General features: G+C 43.5%; 1 protein-coding gene across 1 annotated transcript in view; it reads right to left on the reverse strand.

Annotated features, from left to right (window-relative positions):
• Positions 1-19,646, reverse strand: part of LOC144120565 (phosphatidylinositol 4,5-bisphosphate 3-kinase catalytic subunit alpha isoform-like) — a 43,358-nt gene that overhangs the window by 10,442 nt on the left and 13,270 nt on the right. The window contains exons 4-14 of the mRNA XM_077653103.1: positions 18,907-19,116; positions 16,776-17,251; positions 15,169-15,357; positions 13,487-13,759; positions 12,229-12,420; positions 11,011-11,172; positions 9,837-9,940; positions 9,277-9,445; positions 4,683-4,789; positions 2,728-2,849; positions 1,028-1,106 (exon numbers count right to left, since the gene is read on the reverse strand). Of these exons, the coding sequence (XP_077509229.1) occupies positions 1,028-1,106; positions 2,728-2,849; positions 4,683-4,789; positions 9,277-9,445; positions 9,837-9,940; positions 11,011-11,172; positions 12,229-12,420; positions 13,487-13,759; positions 15,169-15,357; positions 16,776-17,251; positions 18,907-19,116 (2,083 nt within the window). The remainder of the gene's footprint in view (positions 1-1,027; positions 1,107-2,727; positions 2,850-4,682; positions 4,790-9,276; positions 9,446-9,836; positions 9,941-11,010; positions 11,173-12,228; positions 12,421-13,486; positions 13,760-15,168; positions 15,358-16,775; positions 17,252-18,906; positions 19,117-19,646) is intronic.

Here is a 19,646-nt window from a genome sequence, read left to right on the forward strand (position 1 = left end):
TGAGACGTGCCCAGCCACATTCGTGATCTCGGAGAATTGCTCCAAAGATGTTATTCTTGGCATGGACTTTCTCCGTGAGTATGGCGCTGTAATCGACGTAGGCAGGAACAAGTTGACCCTCCGCGCACGTTCATCGCCACTACCTCCTCGGGCCCCTCGCGCTGCGATGAAAGTTGATGCCGACCATGTTCACTTGCTGTTGTTTTCGACAGTTTTTCTTCCGGTCCGAGCCGATACAACCGCATGTGGCGAAGGCGTTCTCGAAGGAAGTGTCCAGATGCTACTTACACGGGGCATTGGTGTAGCACGGGGGATCGCCAATGTTCAACGTAGGCGTGCCAACATTTCAGTGACCAACTTCAGGAATGAGCCGCAGCACCTGACGAAAGGGGCAGTTATTGCCCAACCGGATGAACTTAGTGAGGTTCGCAAAGCTGTTGCGCTGCCTGAGGAGGAGGCCCCGCCCGGGTCATGTGACCCTACAACGTTGCCCCTGGACATCGATCCCAAGCTTGAGCCTTCCTACACAGGCGAACTGCTCTCTCTTTTGCATCGGTACCACAATTGTTTCGTGACGACATTCCGAGTTCGCCAGACGCCCATCGCCAAGCATAGAATTATTGTCGATACCGCGACACCCCCGATTCGCCAACTGCCGTACCGCATTTCCTTGAAGGAGAGGGAAGCTATACAATAACACAGGAACAGGCAGGTCCGCCAGCAGCAGCGTCGTCGTCGGCACGCGGCAATCACGCTTCAACTTTCTCTTCGCTACAATATGCCATTAACTACTGTACCAGCAATGGGTCTTGATCATGAGAAAGAGCATTTAAGGACTGTTTGGAGCTGAAGTAAAATGTATTCTAAGCTTTTGTTGTATTCAATACTTGGCCATGGGTGACCTTACATTCAGAGGAACCCCATAACAAGCTTTTTATAACCTCAAAATTTGGTGTCCCAACCATTTTAAGGTTCAGCACATTCGCGGTGCATGTGCCATCTCTGGAGCTGGGTGCACTAACAGTACCTCAGGTCAAGTCCCTCTTTCTGCCAAATGCTGTCCATGATGCGAATGACCTGCAGTGTCAGCATGTCCTGGCGCAAGTCTGAAAGAGAAACACGGACATCGCGCATGATCAGAAGCAAGCTTCTCGCAGCTTTTGCTGCTCAAATTTGATGATAAGCACTCTCGCTAGCAACAACACTGGCTGAAGAAAGATGCTGTATGGCTCACAGAGGCGCATTATTTTGTGACATGTTAAAGGTACAGTCTACTGCCAGAGAAAAGAGTATAAAAACATTCTTGTAGATCTTTCCCTACAACTGCATTAGTAAGGCAGAACTCAAGGTTTTGGTAGGAATTCATATTTTGCCCGGAGTTCATAAACTACACTTAGGGAATAGGACTGACCACAATACATAGCATTATTTCCATTATTTTTGCTACAAGAAGCTTCAGATGCCTAAACTTTTTTTCCCTTGCAACTCATCACTACTTCTTGCATGGCTTAACCATGCTTTCTCATCATCTCTGCTAATGTTAATGTTTTCAGAAAGGCAGACGACTGTTATTCTGCCACTAGCGCTGCCATCAACAGCGCTAGTGTCAGCATAGGCATCTGAAGCTTCTTCCAGCAAAATTAACAGAAATAATGATATGCACTGCCCTCATTCCTATTCATAAAGTGTAGTATATGAACTCCGGGCAAAATATAAATTCCTACCAAAACCTTGAGTCCTCCCATTTACTCGTATCAGTGATAGATACCGCTAGTTCTATTTTATTCATAGTAATTTTAAAGCCACCTTAGTGCTCTCAACTGTAGTTTTAACAAAATAGTGTAGCAAGGGCAAAATTTTGTTTAATAACAGCACAGGCCAATGCAGTAATGCAGAAAAAAATGCTTTTTTCACACACAGTTAGACAGTAAACATGATAGCATTGCACATTCAATATTACTATGCATATGAACCCATAGTAGCGGAGGATTTAGGAGTAATTCTGACCACTTGGGGTTCTTAAATGTGCACTAATATTTCAGCGAAAAATTTTTACACTTCATCCTCATGAAACTGTAGCGATTCCTGCAGCTCGGACTCTAACCTACAACCATATGCTCAGTAGTACAACATCACAGCTGCTAAGCCACTGTGATAGGTATTTAAACAAATGCATTGTAAAGCAAATCTGGCACGGAGAAATACACTGCAAACATACAGATATAAAAAATTAAATTGTTGCAGCCCATGTCAAATTTATCATTATGAGGCTCTGTTGTGGAACTTTTTAATTTATCCCCTTTCATAAACAGCGAGAAAGTCTCTGATTGTAGTAGATAAGCAAGTCACACAGAACGTTGACTTAACAGCAGCGTCTTGGCGCAAGCTGTTGATGTCTAGCAGCTTCCATATTTGAAAATTTAAGCTAGTCCCATACCTGTAACTGGTGCAATAACAAGGAAGAGTGTATTTAGGAGGATTAATTTATACTTGGGTTCAGAAGGTCCACAATTCAAACAAGTTTGCAAGGGCCCATACAGACTCCGAATAAAGAATAAATTCACTGGCTGCAGCCTTACAGAGGATGCAAAAAAAAAAAAAGCAGCACATTTTTTTACTGCTGCCTTACTGAGAAACACAGGTTAGAAAATATGATTTCCGAAGACAGTCCTAAAACCTCTTCCAGGAGTCTCTGGTTCACAAAAAGATCAAAGGTGCAAAGCTCACCATCGCCATTCTTAAAAATAATTTCATGATGGTCGAGAATCTGCTCTGCCAGGTGATCAGGGTTCTTCCAGAGCAACCACAGTGGCTTCTTGGCAGAGTCAAGTATTCTGCACTCGTTCACACTGGAAAAATACAAGAGACCATAAAATGGTGGCTACCATTTCAGACACATGCCAGCAGCATGATTCGGCAGAACAGCAGTAGTAGCAACAGCTTGTCAAGAATTTCATGCTCAGAGCAGTGCTTAACAGATTTTATGGTGTGAAACCTCATAAAACTGAAAAAGAGAAGCTCAATACCTGTTCACAAAAGGGTAGCGCAAAAGTGATGGGACAGAGAAAGGAAACTGTTAACATGACACTGGCGAAGGTGTTAAGTGTTTTTGCACTACTCTTTTCAAAGTATCACCCAACTGGCTGAGTTCAGTACGTACATTGATCTCTACGGTCATGAAAGTTGTGCTTAGGAAGCTTATCAGCAAGAAAGTTGAACTACTCAGTAGCTAGCAGATTAAAACAACTTTTCAGCAAAAAAAAAATCTGAATATTAAGCTAAAATCACAACTTCAATTTGAATACACTCGGCTCATTAGCTGTCATGACTTGCCAGTGCTTAATGCTGGGAAAATGCTTTATGAAAAACGCCAGTCTGCCTGTATAGGCAAACACTGCCAAACCCACCATTAATAAGCATGACTGCATTAAAAAAGTGCATCCTAAAAACTGCAGAAGCAGACTGAGTAGAACACATCATGCTCCTGTTAAAGTCTCTTTTTTTCTAATATAAAATGTGCAAGCACCATCATCACAACAGTGTCGTTTTGACAATGGCTGGCACATATTTGTGTTCTTGTTGTCTCTGCTTCAGCTGTTAATTAATACAACAAGTATGTGCATTCAGACTGACAGGCAAATCATCGTCCTGAGTGTCTTGAGCACATGTCCTGAACCTATTGTTCTGAGGTACTTTAAAGCTGGACTGACAGGGCTGTTTTTATTTACAAAGTTAATGTTGGACAGTTCTGAAATCTTAAATCACAAATTCAATTATTCTTACACTTGAGGCACTTGGGTCGTTTCAATGGTGTCTCTGCCAAGTGCTGATGAGCAAGCATGCACTTCATTGCATGCTTTTATGCTCCTTGTGAGAAGGACAAGAGCTGTTTAGGTTCTGACCCTTAACAAGTGAGGTAAAACCAAAACATTTCACTACAAAGGCCACTAACTACGTCACTCAGGAGCTGTTCCATACTTCCTTCAGAGGACATCAAAAATCCTACGAATAAATACACTATACTGTGCTTTGTTGCACAGTTGATTTTGATTTCACAAAATCAACTCCTTAAAGGGTCACCGAGTATAAACAGAAGCTGGCCTGTATAGATAGGGTACTGCGTCCTAATCACAAAAAGACCACTCTCATTGAAAAATGGAGCTTTTATAAGCTAGAAATAACCAAAAAACGGAAATACATGCATTGCCATCACCGGCCCATTTCACATAAAAAATGCATGTGTCTATGATTTTTATGGTGCGGATTCCAGAGGTTATGCTACACTGCCATTCACTTCTAAACGGTGGTAACCTGTTCTTGTTGGTAAACACATCAAGAGTTTGAATTGACCGGCGACAAGATCTTTACATCCAATTTTCTCGCCGATAAATATGTCTTCTGCTGCCTGACAAACATCAGCACAGCCACAAAGTGCAAGAGAATCAATCTTTACAGAGAAATATAGTTGGAAGGAGTCGTCCTCAGTGTCCTTTAAAGATTATCAGAAAACAGCACCACAAAAAAGTTCCACTTCTCTACACCGCTACTTCAATTTCAATATACATGTTGATTTAAGATCAACAGTGATTTTACCAAAAGAACAAGAGCTTTTTAGATGGTGCAAAATGTGTAAAAGCAGCGCACAAGAAGCACATTCTGCAAGTTTCTAGGCGCAGCCTCACATTAAGTCTCCCAGGATGCAGCTGTTGTTCAAGGGGGATGGAAAATGCTGCAGTGCCTCCAGGAAGTCAGGCTTTGAAAACTGTTCTGTGACATACTTGAGCCTTTCCTGCAAAAAGGGAATAAAACAAGACACATAAGGTGCTAAATGCAAGACGGTAAATGGAAGAATCCAAGCCTTCAATTCATCTGCACTTCCACGTGCCATTGTTCTTTGGAATGATCTTCCTGACAGTATCGCATCTATCTGCTATCACCAACCATTCCAAGACCAGCTGTGCAAACATCTTCTTTAACGACATGGTGTCTTGCTATAGGTTGTTCTGTCCCGTAAGTTTGTTTTCTCCTCGTTTGCTAATGTAGTATGTTTAGGTTTTTTGTGCAGTTTCAACAATTCGAATTTTTATTATGGCTGCTGCTTTTTCCTTAAATGTGTATTGGGCGCACACGATGCATTCTACTACATTTTATGTACTTTTTTGTTGCTTGTGGTGATGTACGTCTTGTCATTAAAATTTGCCGTGTATAATTATAATTGTTTTTACTTTTCTGCCTTGTACTGTGCGCTGTATTTAACAAATTGTTCCTATCGCACTTAATTCATTATTTTGCCCCTGACTCAATGCCCTTCTGGGCCCTGTAAGGTATTTTGAATAAATAAATAAATAAATAAATAAATAAATAAATAAATAAATAAATAAATAAATAGCCACTTGGACTTTCTTACAGAGCTTAAATTTTGACACCTGAACATGAGGAGTACTGAATTACCGAGCATTAACAACGAAACACAGTACAGTCAAACCCCGCAACAACGAACCTCATGGTACCCGTGCAAAATTTCGCTGCAGCGGAAACTTTGTTGTCATGAAATCAGCTTGGAACAGTAACAAATTAGACTAGAATGTTCAGAAATAGCGTTTATTTCCATAACCAAGTCACCTTCGGCAACTTTCACTATTTAGGCACAATTTTCCCAGTTCTCCATTCCACTATGAGCTCGTCTAGCAGTCATTACGACACCATCTCACAGTTATAACTGACTGATCTCTCAGGACCTAGAGGGAATGTTGAAGCATTCGAAAAAGCCAAAAAGAGAACTTTTTAATTACATGATAGCTTACTGCCTGTCCTCACGCTTTCGTGCTATTGCATCACTTTTCATACAGGCCAACGCAGTGCCATCATCAGCTCATCGTTTCGGACATTGAAGAGTTCATGTGATCGGGCAAAGCTGAGGGAGAACAACAAACAATGCACGGTGGAAAGTTCACAGCACCCACCGCACAGAGGACCTAAAATGGCTAGGCGCAGATGAAGAGAAGGATAAGAAGGCAGAGTAGCTCTGCAACGGCGTGTGCTTTCATAAATAGATTATGCTATGTTGAGCTCAGTCTTGAAGCTAGAGGTCCGTCATTGTTAACATGTTGCAACTCAATTGAAATGAGGGGAAGCAAAATGCTAGCTAGCATTGGCGATGTAGAAGTCAGAGCCATGAAGCATTTTTTCATGTTTGCAGCTCACGCTTAGAGGATTCATGCCATCTTTATTGTTCATGGTCTCAGTGTAGGCTCCAGTCATTTCACTACTTCCTTTCTGCCAGTAAGTAAGAAAGGCATGGCTCGGACAAGTCCCTTGAACCATACTAAAGTTCGAGCTATGCAGGATGTACCACAACAACTCGAGCGCGCATTCATGTGTGCATGATGCATGATGCGGTCACCAAATGCCGATCCATGAAAATGTCAGCAGTGCCATTTGTTGAAGTCCACACCGACTTCCGCGGCCATTTTTGATGAATCTAAATGAAACTGCAAGCGCGAAAATAAACAAATTTCTGGCCTACAGTTTTTTACACTGCAGAATAAACTGTCAAGTTCACTTTAACTTCGCAGAAAAATTGGCCAACAATTACACCTCTCAGTTATATGATTTTTGAGTGCAGCTGCTGCGATGTTTCAATTACAGGCAACCCTAGATGGAGCATTCAGTGCCGAACAGAAGCAGACATGGGTTTAGGCTTTGGCCGCGCACACAGCAATCTACCGCGGTTGGACTTATTGTTGAGCCTCTCCCGAGGGAATCCTCACTAGAAAGATTTGCAAGTGACATTACAGCTTTAGTCACGTCACAATGATTTAAGCAATGATGACAAACCCTTTGTCACTAATGACATTGAATTCACCACCTGACAGCAGGCCATTGCAGTTGCTTGGAATTCAGTAGGTTCTGTAGAATTCAGTGCCTCATTCGCCATCTCCCCTCTTTTCCTCCAGATTCCATATTTTCGACAAACTGATCATCAATTGCATGCGTAGCTGCTCATGTAATACATCATATTACATACTATTTGTTCTTGTGCCACGCCGTTTAACACAAAATGTCACACATCGCTGTCTGAGTAAAAACGGTTGCCAATGGGAGAAGGACAATTGCACACATGCTAATTAAAATGGCTCGGCAAAATGCCTCGGACAATGGTCAGCAGAGCTGCTCTTCAACATGATAATTTTGATAAGGATTTCATTCAGACGGATTGGGGGGAAGAAGGAAGAGACGATCACCACACACTGAAGGAGGTAGCAGATTAAGCCATCGATGCATGAGTATGACACGTACAGCGCTGTCGAAAAACCAAGCACGAAATTTCTGGAAGCAGGCGCTGTCACCGGCGGCGAGAAAGACAGTATGCACTGTAGCTCGCGTCAAGCTGCGCCTCCCTAACCCCTATTTCTCGAGCGGGCTCAAACCATCTCGAACCATAGGTCAGTGCATGCCACTTCGCCAAGATCGCAGAAAGAGGAGGACCAGGACTGCGAGCTGAGACGCGCTAGCGGGAGCCCAAGCCTTCAAGCATGCTCCAGAACAATCTTTTCCTTCTTCTCCTTCTTTTTTTTTTTTTTTTTTTGATGCGGGTCACCACCACGCGACCCGCCTTCACGCTTCCGCTTTAATCCTCGTGCTCTCTTCACTATAGCTGTCTTTCGTCCTCTACCACACCCTGTGTTCACTCTCTCTTATCCTTCGATGCACTCCTTGGCTTGATTACGTCGAGGCCGGCATCATGGCACTCAATGCAGAAAACAGCGTCTAAGACCTGCGCTCTAAAACTTCGATGAAGCCAAGCCCGCTCAAAAAATAGTTTGTTGTGGAGGAAAATTGATTGCATTACTTTGTATGCTTTGCTGACAGAGAATCAGAAGTGCTTAGTTATAGTGGAAATTTCGCTGTAGCGGGATTTGACAGTAGTGGTTTCAAGCTGTTACGTTTGAAGACGCCAACATGCCAAGAATATTTAAGCCACTGGGAGTCATCAACAGAGGCTTCAAAGGGCCGTCTACGTGGCTGTGGCACCACAAATGCAGGTGGCGGCGTCTACAAGGGACCTTTCCCCCCCTCCTGTTTACGGGGTGAAATGGCCATCTGCCGCCTGGGAACATTTTTCGGGAACTTGGTTGTCGTTTGTTCTCAACGCCGAACCCACCCGGGACATAACGACGTTTTTCTCCCGGAAGGGACGGAGGGCGAGGCGGCAAGCGGCGCGGAGCTGCAAATGAGCCGTGGCAAACGCGGCAGTGTTTGACTAAGCCAACGGCGCCGGATTCTTCGTGCTTCGAAAATGACTTCGTCTTAAGTGCTTTCTCTTATGTGGAACCATCTGTGCCAGTGCCGCGTTCCCACGCAGTGCTGTGAAGTGCAGCTGACTGACCTTCGACGCTGCTTGGGGCCCCCTTCGAGCTATTCATCACTGCAGGCTGGACAGCGCGGACCATAACTTGCCAGAAGTGGCGAGAGTGTGTTATTGGGGACGTCCGAAAAGGCGGATCCTAAAGACTGGACACGTGATCGACATCACAGTGAGTGGACGCATTTTTAATGAACTAAATTCCCAAACTAGGGACCTGGAGACAGGGAACCCTATTTAAGCAGCAATCTGGCATGCAATCAGCCAGTTCCCGATTCACTATTGAACTATGTAAAAATGTAAATAGACCCTTTTCAGTCTCTCCTCCACCTCGAAGACCATCTCGTCTCTTCGTCACCCCACAACAGCAGTCTCCCGATCCGGAACCCGTGGACATCGACTTTGGCGAGAGACGGCCCAGGCGAACCAGGGGCCCGCATCTAACAAAGCCAAATGATTTAGAGAGCCACTCAGATTTACATAGTTTAGCCCACCACTTGTGATACCTTAAGATGCAGACTGAGGCAACCTCTTAGCTTTGGCTAGTAAAACTGTGGGTTGCAGCCATCAAGTGACTTTAGAAATGAGGTTCCCTATATCCATAAGCAACTGAACTGTATTACAAAGAAAACTACAGTTTCTCCACTATATCCCTTGTTTCATTACAGAATGGTTCATTAAATGAGGTCTAGGTACAATAATTCACAAAGCGATGCCATATAGAGCTCAAGGTGATGCACTATTTGCAAGCTATCACCCATAAAAATGGCCGAAGTGCCAAATAACCCTAAATATACATTCCACAGCAGAATCACAGGTGACAGACCCATGTTCGATTTCAGCCAATATTATGTTTCCTCGCATCAACATAGGAGTACAGAAGGTGAATGCCAGAAGCAAATAAAGGTTACCTTTGGCGTGTCATCCTTTCGCTCCTTGAGCGAATCGGTGAGCTGAGTGAGTTTTTCCAAGGCGCCGACCTGCCGCACCACTGACTTGAGGTGCGTGCCAATGCCACGGCAGAAGCCTTCCAGCAGCAGGCCAAACCGGACGGCCACAGATGGGTCATGCATCTCAGACCTGCACCATCACACAAGGAGAGAGAGCAGTGTTTTTTATTGATCTGCTCTTTAATTTAATCAACCAAAGTCCTTACATGTAGGCAGTCAGCCAAGGTCCAACCGCTTTATTTCAAAGCTAGCATATTGACTCAACTATAAGGCCTTGAGTAGCAAACGTTAGAAAAAAACAATGCTGCTGGCATAGTACACAACTTGAGAGAAAACAAATCTCAGAACACCGTAATGAGAAAGATGACGATGGCAACAAACACATTATGAAAAGTGACAACAGTAAACAAGTGTTTATGTGCCTATAACCATTCCATGCTTTTAGTTAAGCTTCTAAGTAAAGGATAGGTTGTATGTTGCTTTGTTAAACGGTGCCAAAGACATAACAGACTCAAACTCACTTCAGGTGCCAAAAGAAGAAGTGGCCAATGTTGTAGTTTAACAAGGAGCGCCTGATCAGAAACTTTCCGAGATCGTTTTCCAAGTATGGCTCATACTTCAGCACCTGCAAGCCGTAAATAGAAAGAAAAAGGTATTCCTGTCTCAACAACCATCAACGCTCATTTCATGTTTATAACTTGCCTTGCTTCATGAAGTATGCAAAGCAAAGCCATGCTGATAAAAGTACTATTTCACAAAGTTAATAAAGATGACCCATTTTCAATACACTGCAAACAACAGTTCAAAATCCATAACCTTCTTCATTTCCAAACTCTGTCAACAATAGCAAGCAACCTATCTAAAGAGAGCCATCCAAGAGCTCCCAGTAAGCACCACTTCCAGACTTCCTGCAACAGTCACCTGAGTCCTTTGCTGAGTGTTTACTGAAGGTTATTCACTCATAACACAGAGGCTGGCAGCTAGAGAGAAACTGTCATTGTGTCATCAAGTATATTAACCCTGTAAACTGTAATGCCCGGTGTATCACCTGTGATACAAAGTGTAAAAATGTGAACAATCTTCATTTCTGCTCGCACAACCCTGCTTTTACATTTATCAAAACAAGGTAAAAGTATCAGCAGCCAGTGACACAGGAGGCCTGCTAAAAGATAAATTCATGTAAAAACTAACCTAAACACTAAAAATGCCTCAAGTTTCTGACGTCATAACGGTGCAACGGCAGATCATAGAAAAGTTCTGAATTTTGCCTTTGAATTACCTATGTGCCTGCATATTTGCGGCCAGTTTTATTAAATATCATAACTGCAATGCACTCATCCTTTTCTAAATTAATCTCCCAGCTTTATATAATTCTGCAAAGTAAGGACCACTGGTGAAAAAATCGTGGAAGTTCACAACTTTTATACGACATTTTGAATTCATAAGTATTACCAGGTTAATGCAAACCAGCTGTACGTATGCTGAAGGAACCCCAATGCCACTGCCAGCAATACGTCAGTTTTTATAGTAGATTAGCTTAAAATCTCTGGTCGCACAAAGCTTACATTTCCAAACAACTTCGAACACAGTGGGTTTCCATCCAACAGGTAACATGCAATGACACCTTTTGATTCACCGCATCTGCACACTCAATGCGACAGAGACCCAAGTTTTCGAGTGTGCAAGCAAGCATACCTGGACCAGCTGCAGGAGGTACTGGGAGAGCAGTTCATCAGACAGGCCATCCAGCCATTCCACGGCATACTTGCGGACAAACATGTCTGCATATTTGCAGTCCAGGAGCTCCAGTGCAGTCTCTGGGGACACCCGCTTCCACTTCCTCAGCAGTCGGTATAACTTTGGGCAAAAAAGGAAAGCACTCCATATTGCAAGAGCCAAAAAAAGCCAATCAGTGGATATGGGTCAACCCAAGAAGAGTGGTGGTAACATGCAGTGCCGGTGCACTACATGCAGCTCTTGAAAATTCAATACCTGAGGTTGCAGTGCAAATATAATGCTCTAGAAAAAATAACAGTCTACGTGGCAAGAGGTGGTTGAATATAATTAGGAGGTCTTAGATGAAACTGTATAAATGAGCTGCACTTCTTAACCTTATAATGCCCAAATTATGAAGGAATATAAGAAATCATTACTTCCACATAATACTAGCTGATGTATCCATATTCAAAAGTCAATATCAAGAATTTTTCAACGCCGCTAAAATTCAAAAAATTGGTATGTTAATTTGAGACAACGGGCACTCGGTCCATTTTGTGCAGTTAGTGCGAGTTGTATACATGACCAATTCAAAGGCCTCAAAAAACTCGAAGGACAAGGGACAGTAGAAAATTTTTATCCACCCTTTCCCGCAGAAACTGTCAGAAAATGACGGATGAGGAGTTGTTGAACACTGGCAGGAAGTCTCACATGCGCTCCCCGCTTTTCTTCAAACAGCATACTCACAGGGGCAACAAACATTTTAATCGGAAAGCATTGGCTACTGAGAACATGTTGACATCAATTTGTATGCAGTTCATAACACTGGACATAAAACGGTTAATTCATAGCTGAACTGGTTTGCATCTAGCGTGGCTTATACCCATGCAGACACTCATATGTCACCATGCTACTCTTCCAATACTGTAATCATAAGGCATGTTCTCGACATTTGAATGCATGATGTGAACAACCTAACCATTCTGAACAACCAATTTCTGTAAATTTGTGTTGGGTCCAGCAATGCCACATCATAAAAATGCCAAGTTGCAATGTTGTGCCCCTATGAGCGAAGCACTACTGGTTGCAAGGAGGGCGCAACAATGGATGCCTTGCAGGGAAGGCGGTGATTTCGGTGCGAGGTATAGGAGACAACACAAGCAACAGGAGAGCTCTGGATATATCCCTGCTCCACACCTGAGCCACATGGTCCCGACTGTTCCACTTGCTGGCATCCAGAAGCTTGGGAAGGGAGTTGGGCACGGTGTAGCAATAGTAGCGCATCTTCCACAGCAGCATCTTTTCCTGCTCCGAGATCTCAGACAATGGATCACGCTTGATGATCTCCTGAACTTGCTCCTTCTCCACCTCCGTCCAAGACTCTGGAAGCTGTGATCATAAGGTGAGGGTGTGAAAAAGAAAAGGAAAAGAAATCTGCAGTCATGCCCACAGACGATGAACGAGACTACTGTAGGAATGCATATGCTCTTCCTATCCTTATAACTTCCTCTTCCTCCTCCACGCAACATTAAGTGTTTTATACTAAACTCTACACATAACCAAAAACTTTAATTTGAGACCCGACGTTTCGAGCCAGCTCAGCTCCTTCAAGGGTGACTGGTGGCAGAAGCTAGCGTCTTTAAGTAAGCATGGAGAGGAGCAGGAGGTCAAAAGAACAAAAGCTACGATGCGAAAGGCGTGAGGGAGGGGGGTTAAGGCTGTGAGTCACGCTGTCGGACTGTCGCCATTGTCCGCCTCCTCACGGTCCGACAACGTGACTCACAGCCTTAACACCCCCACCCCCCCCCCCCCCCCCCCACTCCCTCCCTCCGTTCAATTTTTTTAATCACAGCTTTTGTTCTTTTGACCTCCTGCTCCCCTCCACGCATACTTAAAGATGCTAGCTACTGCCCTCAGTCACCCCGAAGAAGGAGCCGAGCTGGCTTCGAAACATTGGGTTTCAAATTAAAGTTTTTGGGTGGAGATGCGCAGAGTTTATTATTAGTCTTCAAGCCTGTCAAAATGTTTAGTTTTCAGCACTAAGCATGACCGAGCATGAGCACGAGCTCCCCAGTACTACAGCACCTGTTCTCCCCTCATTCATATCCCCTAGAGACATTAAACGCATTCCTGCATTAATAAAGATATATATATATGTACATTAGAATGTACGCTCTCAAAGAAGGCCCTCGTATTCTACCAACGCCGCCTGCCTGGATAACATTTTATTTTTTTCTTGAAGGCCCACCTAGATAATTACGTTTTTACAGTCAGACAGAAAACTGTACACATGATGGATGCGAAGGTCCGTGAATTTAGATGTCAAGTGGATTCCCACATCAAAAGCACAATGAAATAAAATCAGTCCAGCAGCAGCCAATCACTCTATCTGCCCTGCCTCAATGCAAAGGCTGTCGGACAAAAAGACAAGAAAGAGCTAAACACTGCCCCTTACCTCTTCGCCCAAAGACTGCAGGGGAGAGACAAAGGAGGCATACTCCTCAATCTGCTCCATGGAGGGGAAGACCACCTGGCCAGAGAAACGGTCAAGTTCAATGACCAGGCAGGGGGCCTCCCGGTTGGGGTTGGAGCCCGTGCTGCCCAGAGGGTTGACCAGTTCATCCATGCCCTTGGGCACAGGCCACAGGTGAAGGTTCACGCGGCCGCTTAGCAGCACACTCTTGTAGTCAAACAGGCTCACGTTGCCCCATGCTATGGCACATCTCTCCTGCGAGTGAGGTAAACACCGACAAGGCCCCCAAAAGGTTTTTCAGGTGTCAGAGAGTAATGGTCAAATCAATGGCTCTCAGACTGGGTTCTGCCGAACCACTGGGTTTCTTGGAGCAATTTTTTGGTTTCCCCGAGCACCGATACCCATGTATGCCTCAAACCTCACCTTTCCTTAACCCAGTTTATTTTAGGACTGACCCACGGTGTAAGAATATATTTGTATTCTTACACCATGGACTAGCCACACAGATGTCTTTTTACACATTGTTTCACTAGACAGCCAGTCATTATTAATTGAACAAGGCCATTTTTTTAGGGGCTGTGTGCCTGCATGCTCTTTCTTTGCATCCATGTTAGGCAGGAAAGGATGGACGCCAGGACATGTTGGGTTCCTTGGCGCCTCTCAAAAGCCATTGAGACGCTACATACGTTGAGAACCCTTGGGTCAATGACAAGATACACAGTCGCTTGTAGTAGATATAAGTGCAAAGTGCCTTTGCTGAAACAAGATGCAGAAGTGGAGACGCTCCCAAATATAAAGTAGGCAAAAATAACTTGATAAAAGGTACAAAGTAGCTAGGGGAAAACTATGTCACTCTTGGAAAATTAAGCAAAAGCATGCTGGATGTACTGAACATGATTGTCTGCTGCAGCAATGAAAATTTCTAGCGTGAGGTTTCACATAACCTTAGCCAAACAAAATGTCTGCGTGAAGTTCCATTATGTATGCCAAGAAGACACTTCACCGGATAGTAACAAATGGTGGTGATGTAACATACTAACCATTTGGTTAGATAAGATGCAGGTGCTGAACTGCATTTGATTAAGCACAGTAACCTTTATCTTGGCAACCAATCTCTTAAAACATGGTTTATTATATCTACTTCTGTCCCTGAGACAGCTTAAATGTTGGTATACAGCTGAAATTTCTCAAGCACTTCCTCTGCCTTTTGGCACCGTGGCTAAAATATTAAAAAACAAAATAGGGGAGTAGGAGAATTAACTTTCATATTACGAACGCTACCCCCAATGACAATTTGCAAGCACATTCTCAGCCAATGTACCTAGACTACTCTGCAATTGCATGAAACTTTTACTACTGCGCAGAAAAAAATTTCTTGAGACTGCGTCAATTAACATTAAAATCCTCACCAAAATAATACATATGAAAGCAGTTACTCAGCTGTACACGAAGGTTCATTTCAATTTTTTTTAATCCTGAAAAAAATAGAATAAATGTCAGGGACAAGCCAATAAACGTACTGCACATCACCACATTGTTCTGCATTCATGTCGAGGCACAAGAACAACCCAGGTGGCAGAAATCTTCAACAGTGTATACAGTGGAACTTGGGGAGGACTGGCAGGAATAAATAAAAACCATGTGTCACGCCACCCGAAACTCACCTCCCGTTTCTTGCGTTGAGAGACGGCACAGATGGAGACACACAACCTCGCTGAACGAGGAATATCCGGAATGTACATTTGAAACTCCAGTGTTTCGTCCCACTTCGGGTTCGAATGCACTACGTGCTCAGTGTCTCGAAAAGGGCACAGAGACTCCGTGCCATGGTAGATGCCAACACGAACATAGATCTACAAAGGCAAAAAAAAAAATAGAGAGAAAAATCAGTAACCCTCTTTGGCTCTTTCAAACATTATCTTTCTGTTCCTTAGGTGTATACGATTTATGTGCTCAGAGATTCAGAGTACAATGAAATAAATGCCTCAGTGAAAACTGCTTGACGGTCTAGGCCCCCACGAGTATTAAAATAGCAGCACCTGAGGCAAGCTAGCTGAAAGGCGACACTGTAAATAAAACAATAAGCAAAACAAGAACAGCAGCACCAATATCAAGGCTCAAGAAAGCGGGCCACCAGATGAAAACGACAGAATAAACTGAAAACACGATATTCGAAAAAATGCTATGAGCCAGAAACACTTGGCATGTATCAATGCTTGTAACATCGCAAAGCAAGACACGTTGCAAACTCCTATTTTTATTATCTTAAAAAAGTGCACCATAACTTTCAGAAATAGAGGCGATGTAAATCTTCCCCATGTGTGAAACGTGAATAGACGCTAACAGCCAACATAAATAGCCTTCATCAAAACCCCATTAATTCATATTCTGATTAGAATTTCTGGCTAATTATAACTGATACTCTGGTGCCATCAACATTAAGTGTTTCGACAAAAAGCTCCGTCTAAATCAAACTCCACATAATTTGAACAAATCACTACAACCATACAAGTTTAAATTTTCAAGAGACATCTATCCACCGCAGCGACCCAGTGGCTCTAGCGTTCAGCTCATGATCCCAAAGTCACAACATCCGATCCTCAGTCACAGTGGCAGCATTTTGATGGAGGTGAAACGGAAAAACGCAGGTGTGCTGTACGATGTCAGTGCACATTAAAAAGGCCCAGGAAGTCTAAATAAATCCGGCACTCTCCGCTAAGGCGTCCCTTATTGCCCATGTGTAGCTTCGAGATGTTAAAAATCGACACAACCACCACATACCGTCAAGAGTCAACTGTACCGCTGTCTGTCACATCACAGGGAAGGCACTGTATACATTCTCGTAAGGGCCATACTTTCTTGTGAGATTTTGAAAGGATAAGACCCTTACACCCAAACACCAGTTATCCCACTCAATTTATCCATACTCAGTTGTGTGACCACCAGCATTTTATGATGAATTTGGTTAGGCTGGTGGTAACGGCCCTCAATAAAACAGGCTTGCAGGGCAGTTTATTGGCAGACCTCATATCAGACCAAATTATTCCTAATAAGAACAAGAATGAAGGAGCTGCCACAGTCCTGTAGCTTCCTGCAGAACGTGCTAAGCAAAGGAAATACACACACATAGAATGGTAGAATGCAATTGCTGTATATGATGACTTTCATTTTTTCAAATTATCGGTTGCCAAATTTTGGGAATGTTCTTTATGAGAGTGTATGCGGTACGCAGAATGTATATACAAGAAATATGGCCAGGAACACAACATACCTTGTCCACGTCTTTGACATTAACGTAGGAGGCTCCAAGGATCTTCACTCGGAATGACTCATCCACTTTGTACAAGGATACTGTGGGCTGTGTTGCCGACAAGGATGGGTTCCGTCGAACGTATGATGGGGTGATGTAATTCGAAGGAGGGATGGCTTTGTAGACTGCATCCTTCAGCATCAACATCAGCTGCGGTATATCTCCCTTGGCTATACAGGTGCGTATGTATTTGTAGCGGCAGAGTGGATACGTCTTGAGCAGGTACTGGTTGACGCCACACACCTTGAGCAGGTAGTGGTGCTGGTGCTCTTGTGCTACAGCCACCTGCTCCTCGCGAGCCAGCCTTGAGCACTTGAGCTTCTTGAGGATGGCCTCACGGATGACCGCCTCTGGCACCGTGTCCTTGTGCACCTCTAGCGTGTGTTTCTGCTTCTCCCCACTGTCCGACAGGCCCCACACGCACACCATCACCAGCCCTGGGACAGCACAAAGAAGACAGCTGGATCAAAAGCTATCGCAAGGCTGCTTTCTGATAGTGCTCTAAAAGCTCGTCCTCCTACTACAGCAGAAGCTGACTTTGTGGTAATAGAATTACTATGTTTTAGTAAGTTATATGGTTACTTAGATTTATTGTTTATAGAGATGCAGCAGACCATGAGAGGGCAAAAAAAAAGACTGACAGTGGGCACATTTCTTGTCAACATCAATCTGCCACCAGTTAGCTGCCAAATTTGACAACATAGGTTGACAACATAGATTGCTACAAGTACCTCTTGAAGGCTTTAAAGAGGTGCTCCAGATGCTGTTAAACTCGCCCTAAAAGTAAGAATTATGCTACATCACTACTACAGACAATTTAGTATGCATAGACAAATATCCAGATGCTGTTTTCCAGGCTGACTGCAGACTCAGCATGTGGAATCAACGAGCCTGGAACGCTGTGCACAATGACACACAAAAACAGGAAAATGGTTATGTGTATGAATATATATCTCAGCAATGCAGTACATATTTGACTGAGTGTGATTGTTTCAGAATATGACCACACATACTTGGACAGACTTGACCGTACTAAAGGGGCCTGAGCCTGTTGCATCAGTCCTACCCCTAATTTCTTTCAATGTAATAAGGAAGTAATTAGTCATTGGCATCCACCCAAGCGCAGCCATATGGCTACAACTACAAAGGCACAGCCATATGGTTTCTGAGAAAGCTGTTTAGCTTTCCTTTGTAGCCGTATGGCTGCGCTTGGGTGGATGCCAATGAGTAATTACTCCTTTATTACAAATCTACTCCACCTTGGGGGATTCCCCTATACACTTGACCAACACTGTCCCCATTTCGAGTTATTGAATTCACTCTCGCCCTACCATAAGCTTGCCGTCCCTGTTAGCTCAGTTGGTAGAGCGACTGCTATGGTGAAGTGGTGGTCCTGGGTTCTAACCCCGGACCAGGACGAATTTTTCTTTAACTACGAGGTTTCTGAGAAAGCTGTATAGCTTTCCTTTGTAGCCGTATATCTGCGCTTGGGTGGATGCCAATGAGTAATTACTCCCATATTACAAATCTACTCCACTTTAGGGGATTCCCTTGAACATTTGACCATTTCTTTCAATGCCTGGCCATCTCTGGAGGATCTTCTGGTGTTAGGATGGCTTTTGTACATTGAGCAAAAATACCACGGTGTAGATGGCTGGCATTTTTCTTTACAGGGAGGGTAGGGTGCAATCCTAAGTACTTCAGTGAAAAAGAAGACCACCACACAATGGCCAGACACTAGCACAATTAAGTCACAGACACAAGGTGGTTACCTGTTACAATAAACAGATAGTACCACAACACAGAGGCACAATGTCTGAAGGATCATAATGTATGCCAAGAAAACATGTTCAGTCACACTCACTATTATGCTACTAGACATGGCACATGTGGCCTAATGATGCATGTTCTAATCAGGATATGTTCTGAACTACATACACAAATAACACTGAAAGAAAAGAATCCAGGCATAAACAGGTATTAAACCACATACTAGATAACTTTACTTCACAGCCACAGCAAAGAAAAAAAGCAGTTATCAACTGCCGAAACTACAGCGCTTCTGGTTCCTACAACAAAAAGAAAAGCCTACCTTTGTCAAGTTTCCGCTCTAGGTTTGCTGGCAGCTCTTCTGAACTTTCAATCTCAGGTGGATAGACATACGAAGCACGACACTCTTCGCTCCCCGTATTTCTGGTGTCAACAGCATCTTTACATACACTCAGGATATTGCGTCGAAAGTCGATAACTTCGGAGTCCTTCATGTTGTCGAACTCATGAGCGCAGCCTCCAACAGCCAGTCCTTTTTTTAATGAGAAACATAAAAATAAACTGAACTGAGCACTCACTTGTTTGTCTGTGACAGACAAACAAGCTTAGCAGTAAGGTACAATTTTCCTTTCACGCAGTCACACCTTCAACGTGTCTTTTTTTTGTGTGTGGAGAGTTGTAAATGCAGCCACTGCGCTCATAAAATTCCCTATAAGTGTATTGTAGAGCAAACATGTAACAATACACCACTGCCCTTCTTGTTTTGTCACAATCATACACTTGTAAAACAAGCAAACAAAGATGGCTGTAGAGTTCAAGCTCTATTCCGAAGCTGCACAACAAAAATAAAATGTTTTTTTTTTTGTCAACGTGTCAAAGTACTGTTAACAAGGTCAGGCATGAGCTCTTCAGAAATCCCTAGTGCTAGGATTGTTGCTGAATGCTACCGTAAGTGTAAAGTGTGTTTGCTACCATTCGCTTTCAGATATGTAATACCACTGAAAAAAAATTCAGCAATTTTTCAGTTACATTTGTTGACCAGGTTAAACATGACTAGTCATT

The sequence above is a fragment of the Amblyomma americanum genome, chromosome 2 (genome assembly GCF_052857255.1).
Source record: "Amblyomma americanum isolate KBUSLIRL-KWMA chromosome 2, ASM5285725v1, whole genome shotgun sequence".
Classification (NCBI taxonomy): domain Eukaryota; kingdom Metazoa; phylum Arthropoda; class Arachnida; order Ixodida; family Ixodidae; genus Amblyomma; species Amblyomma americanum.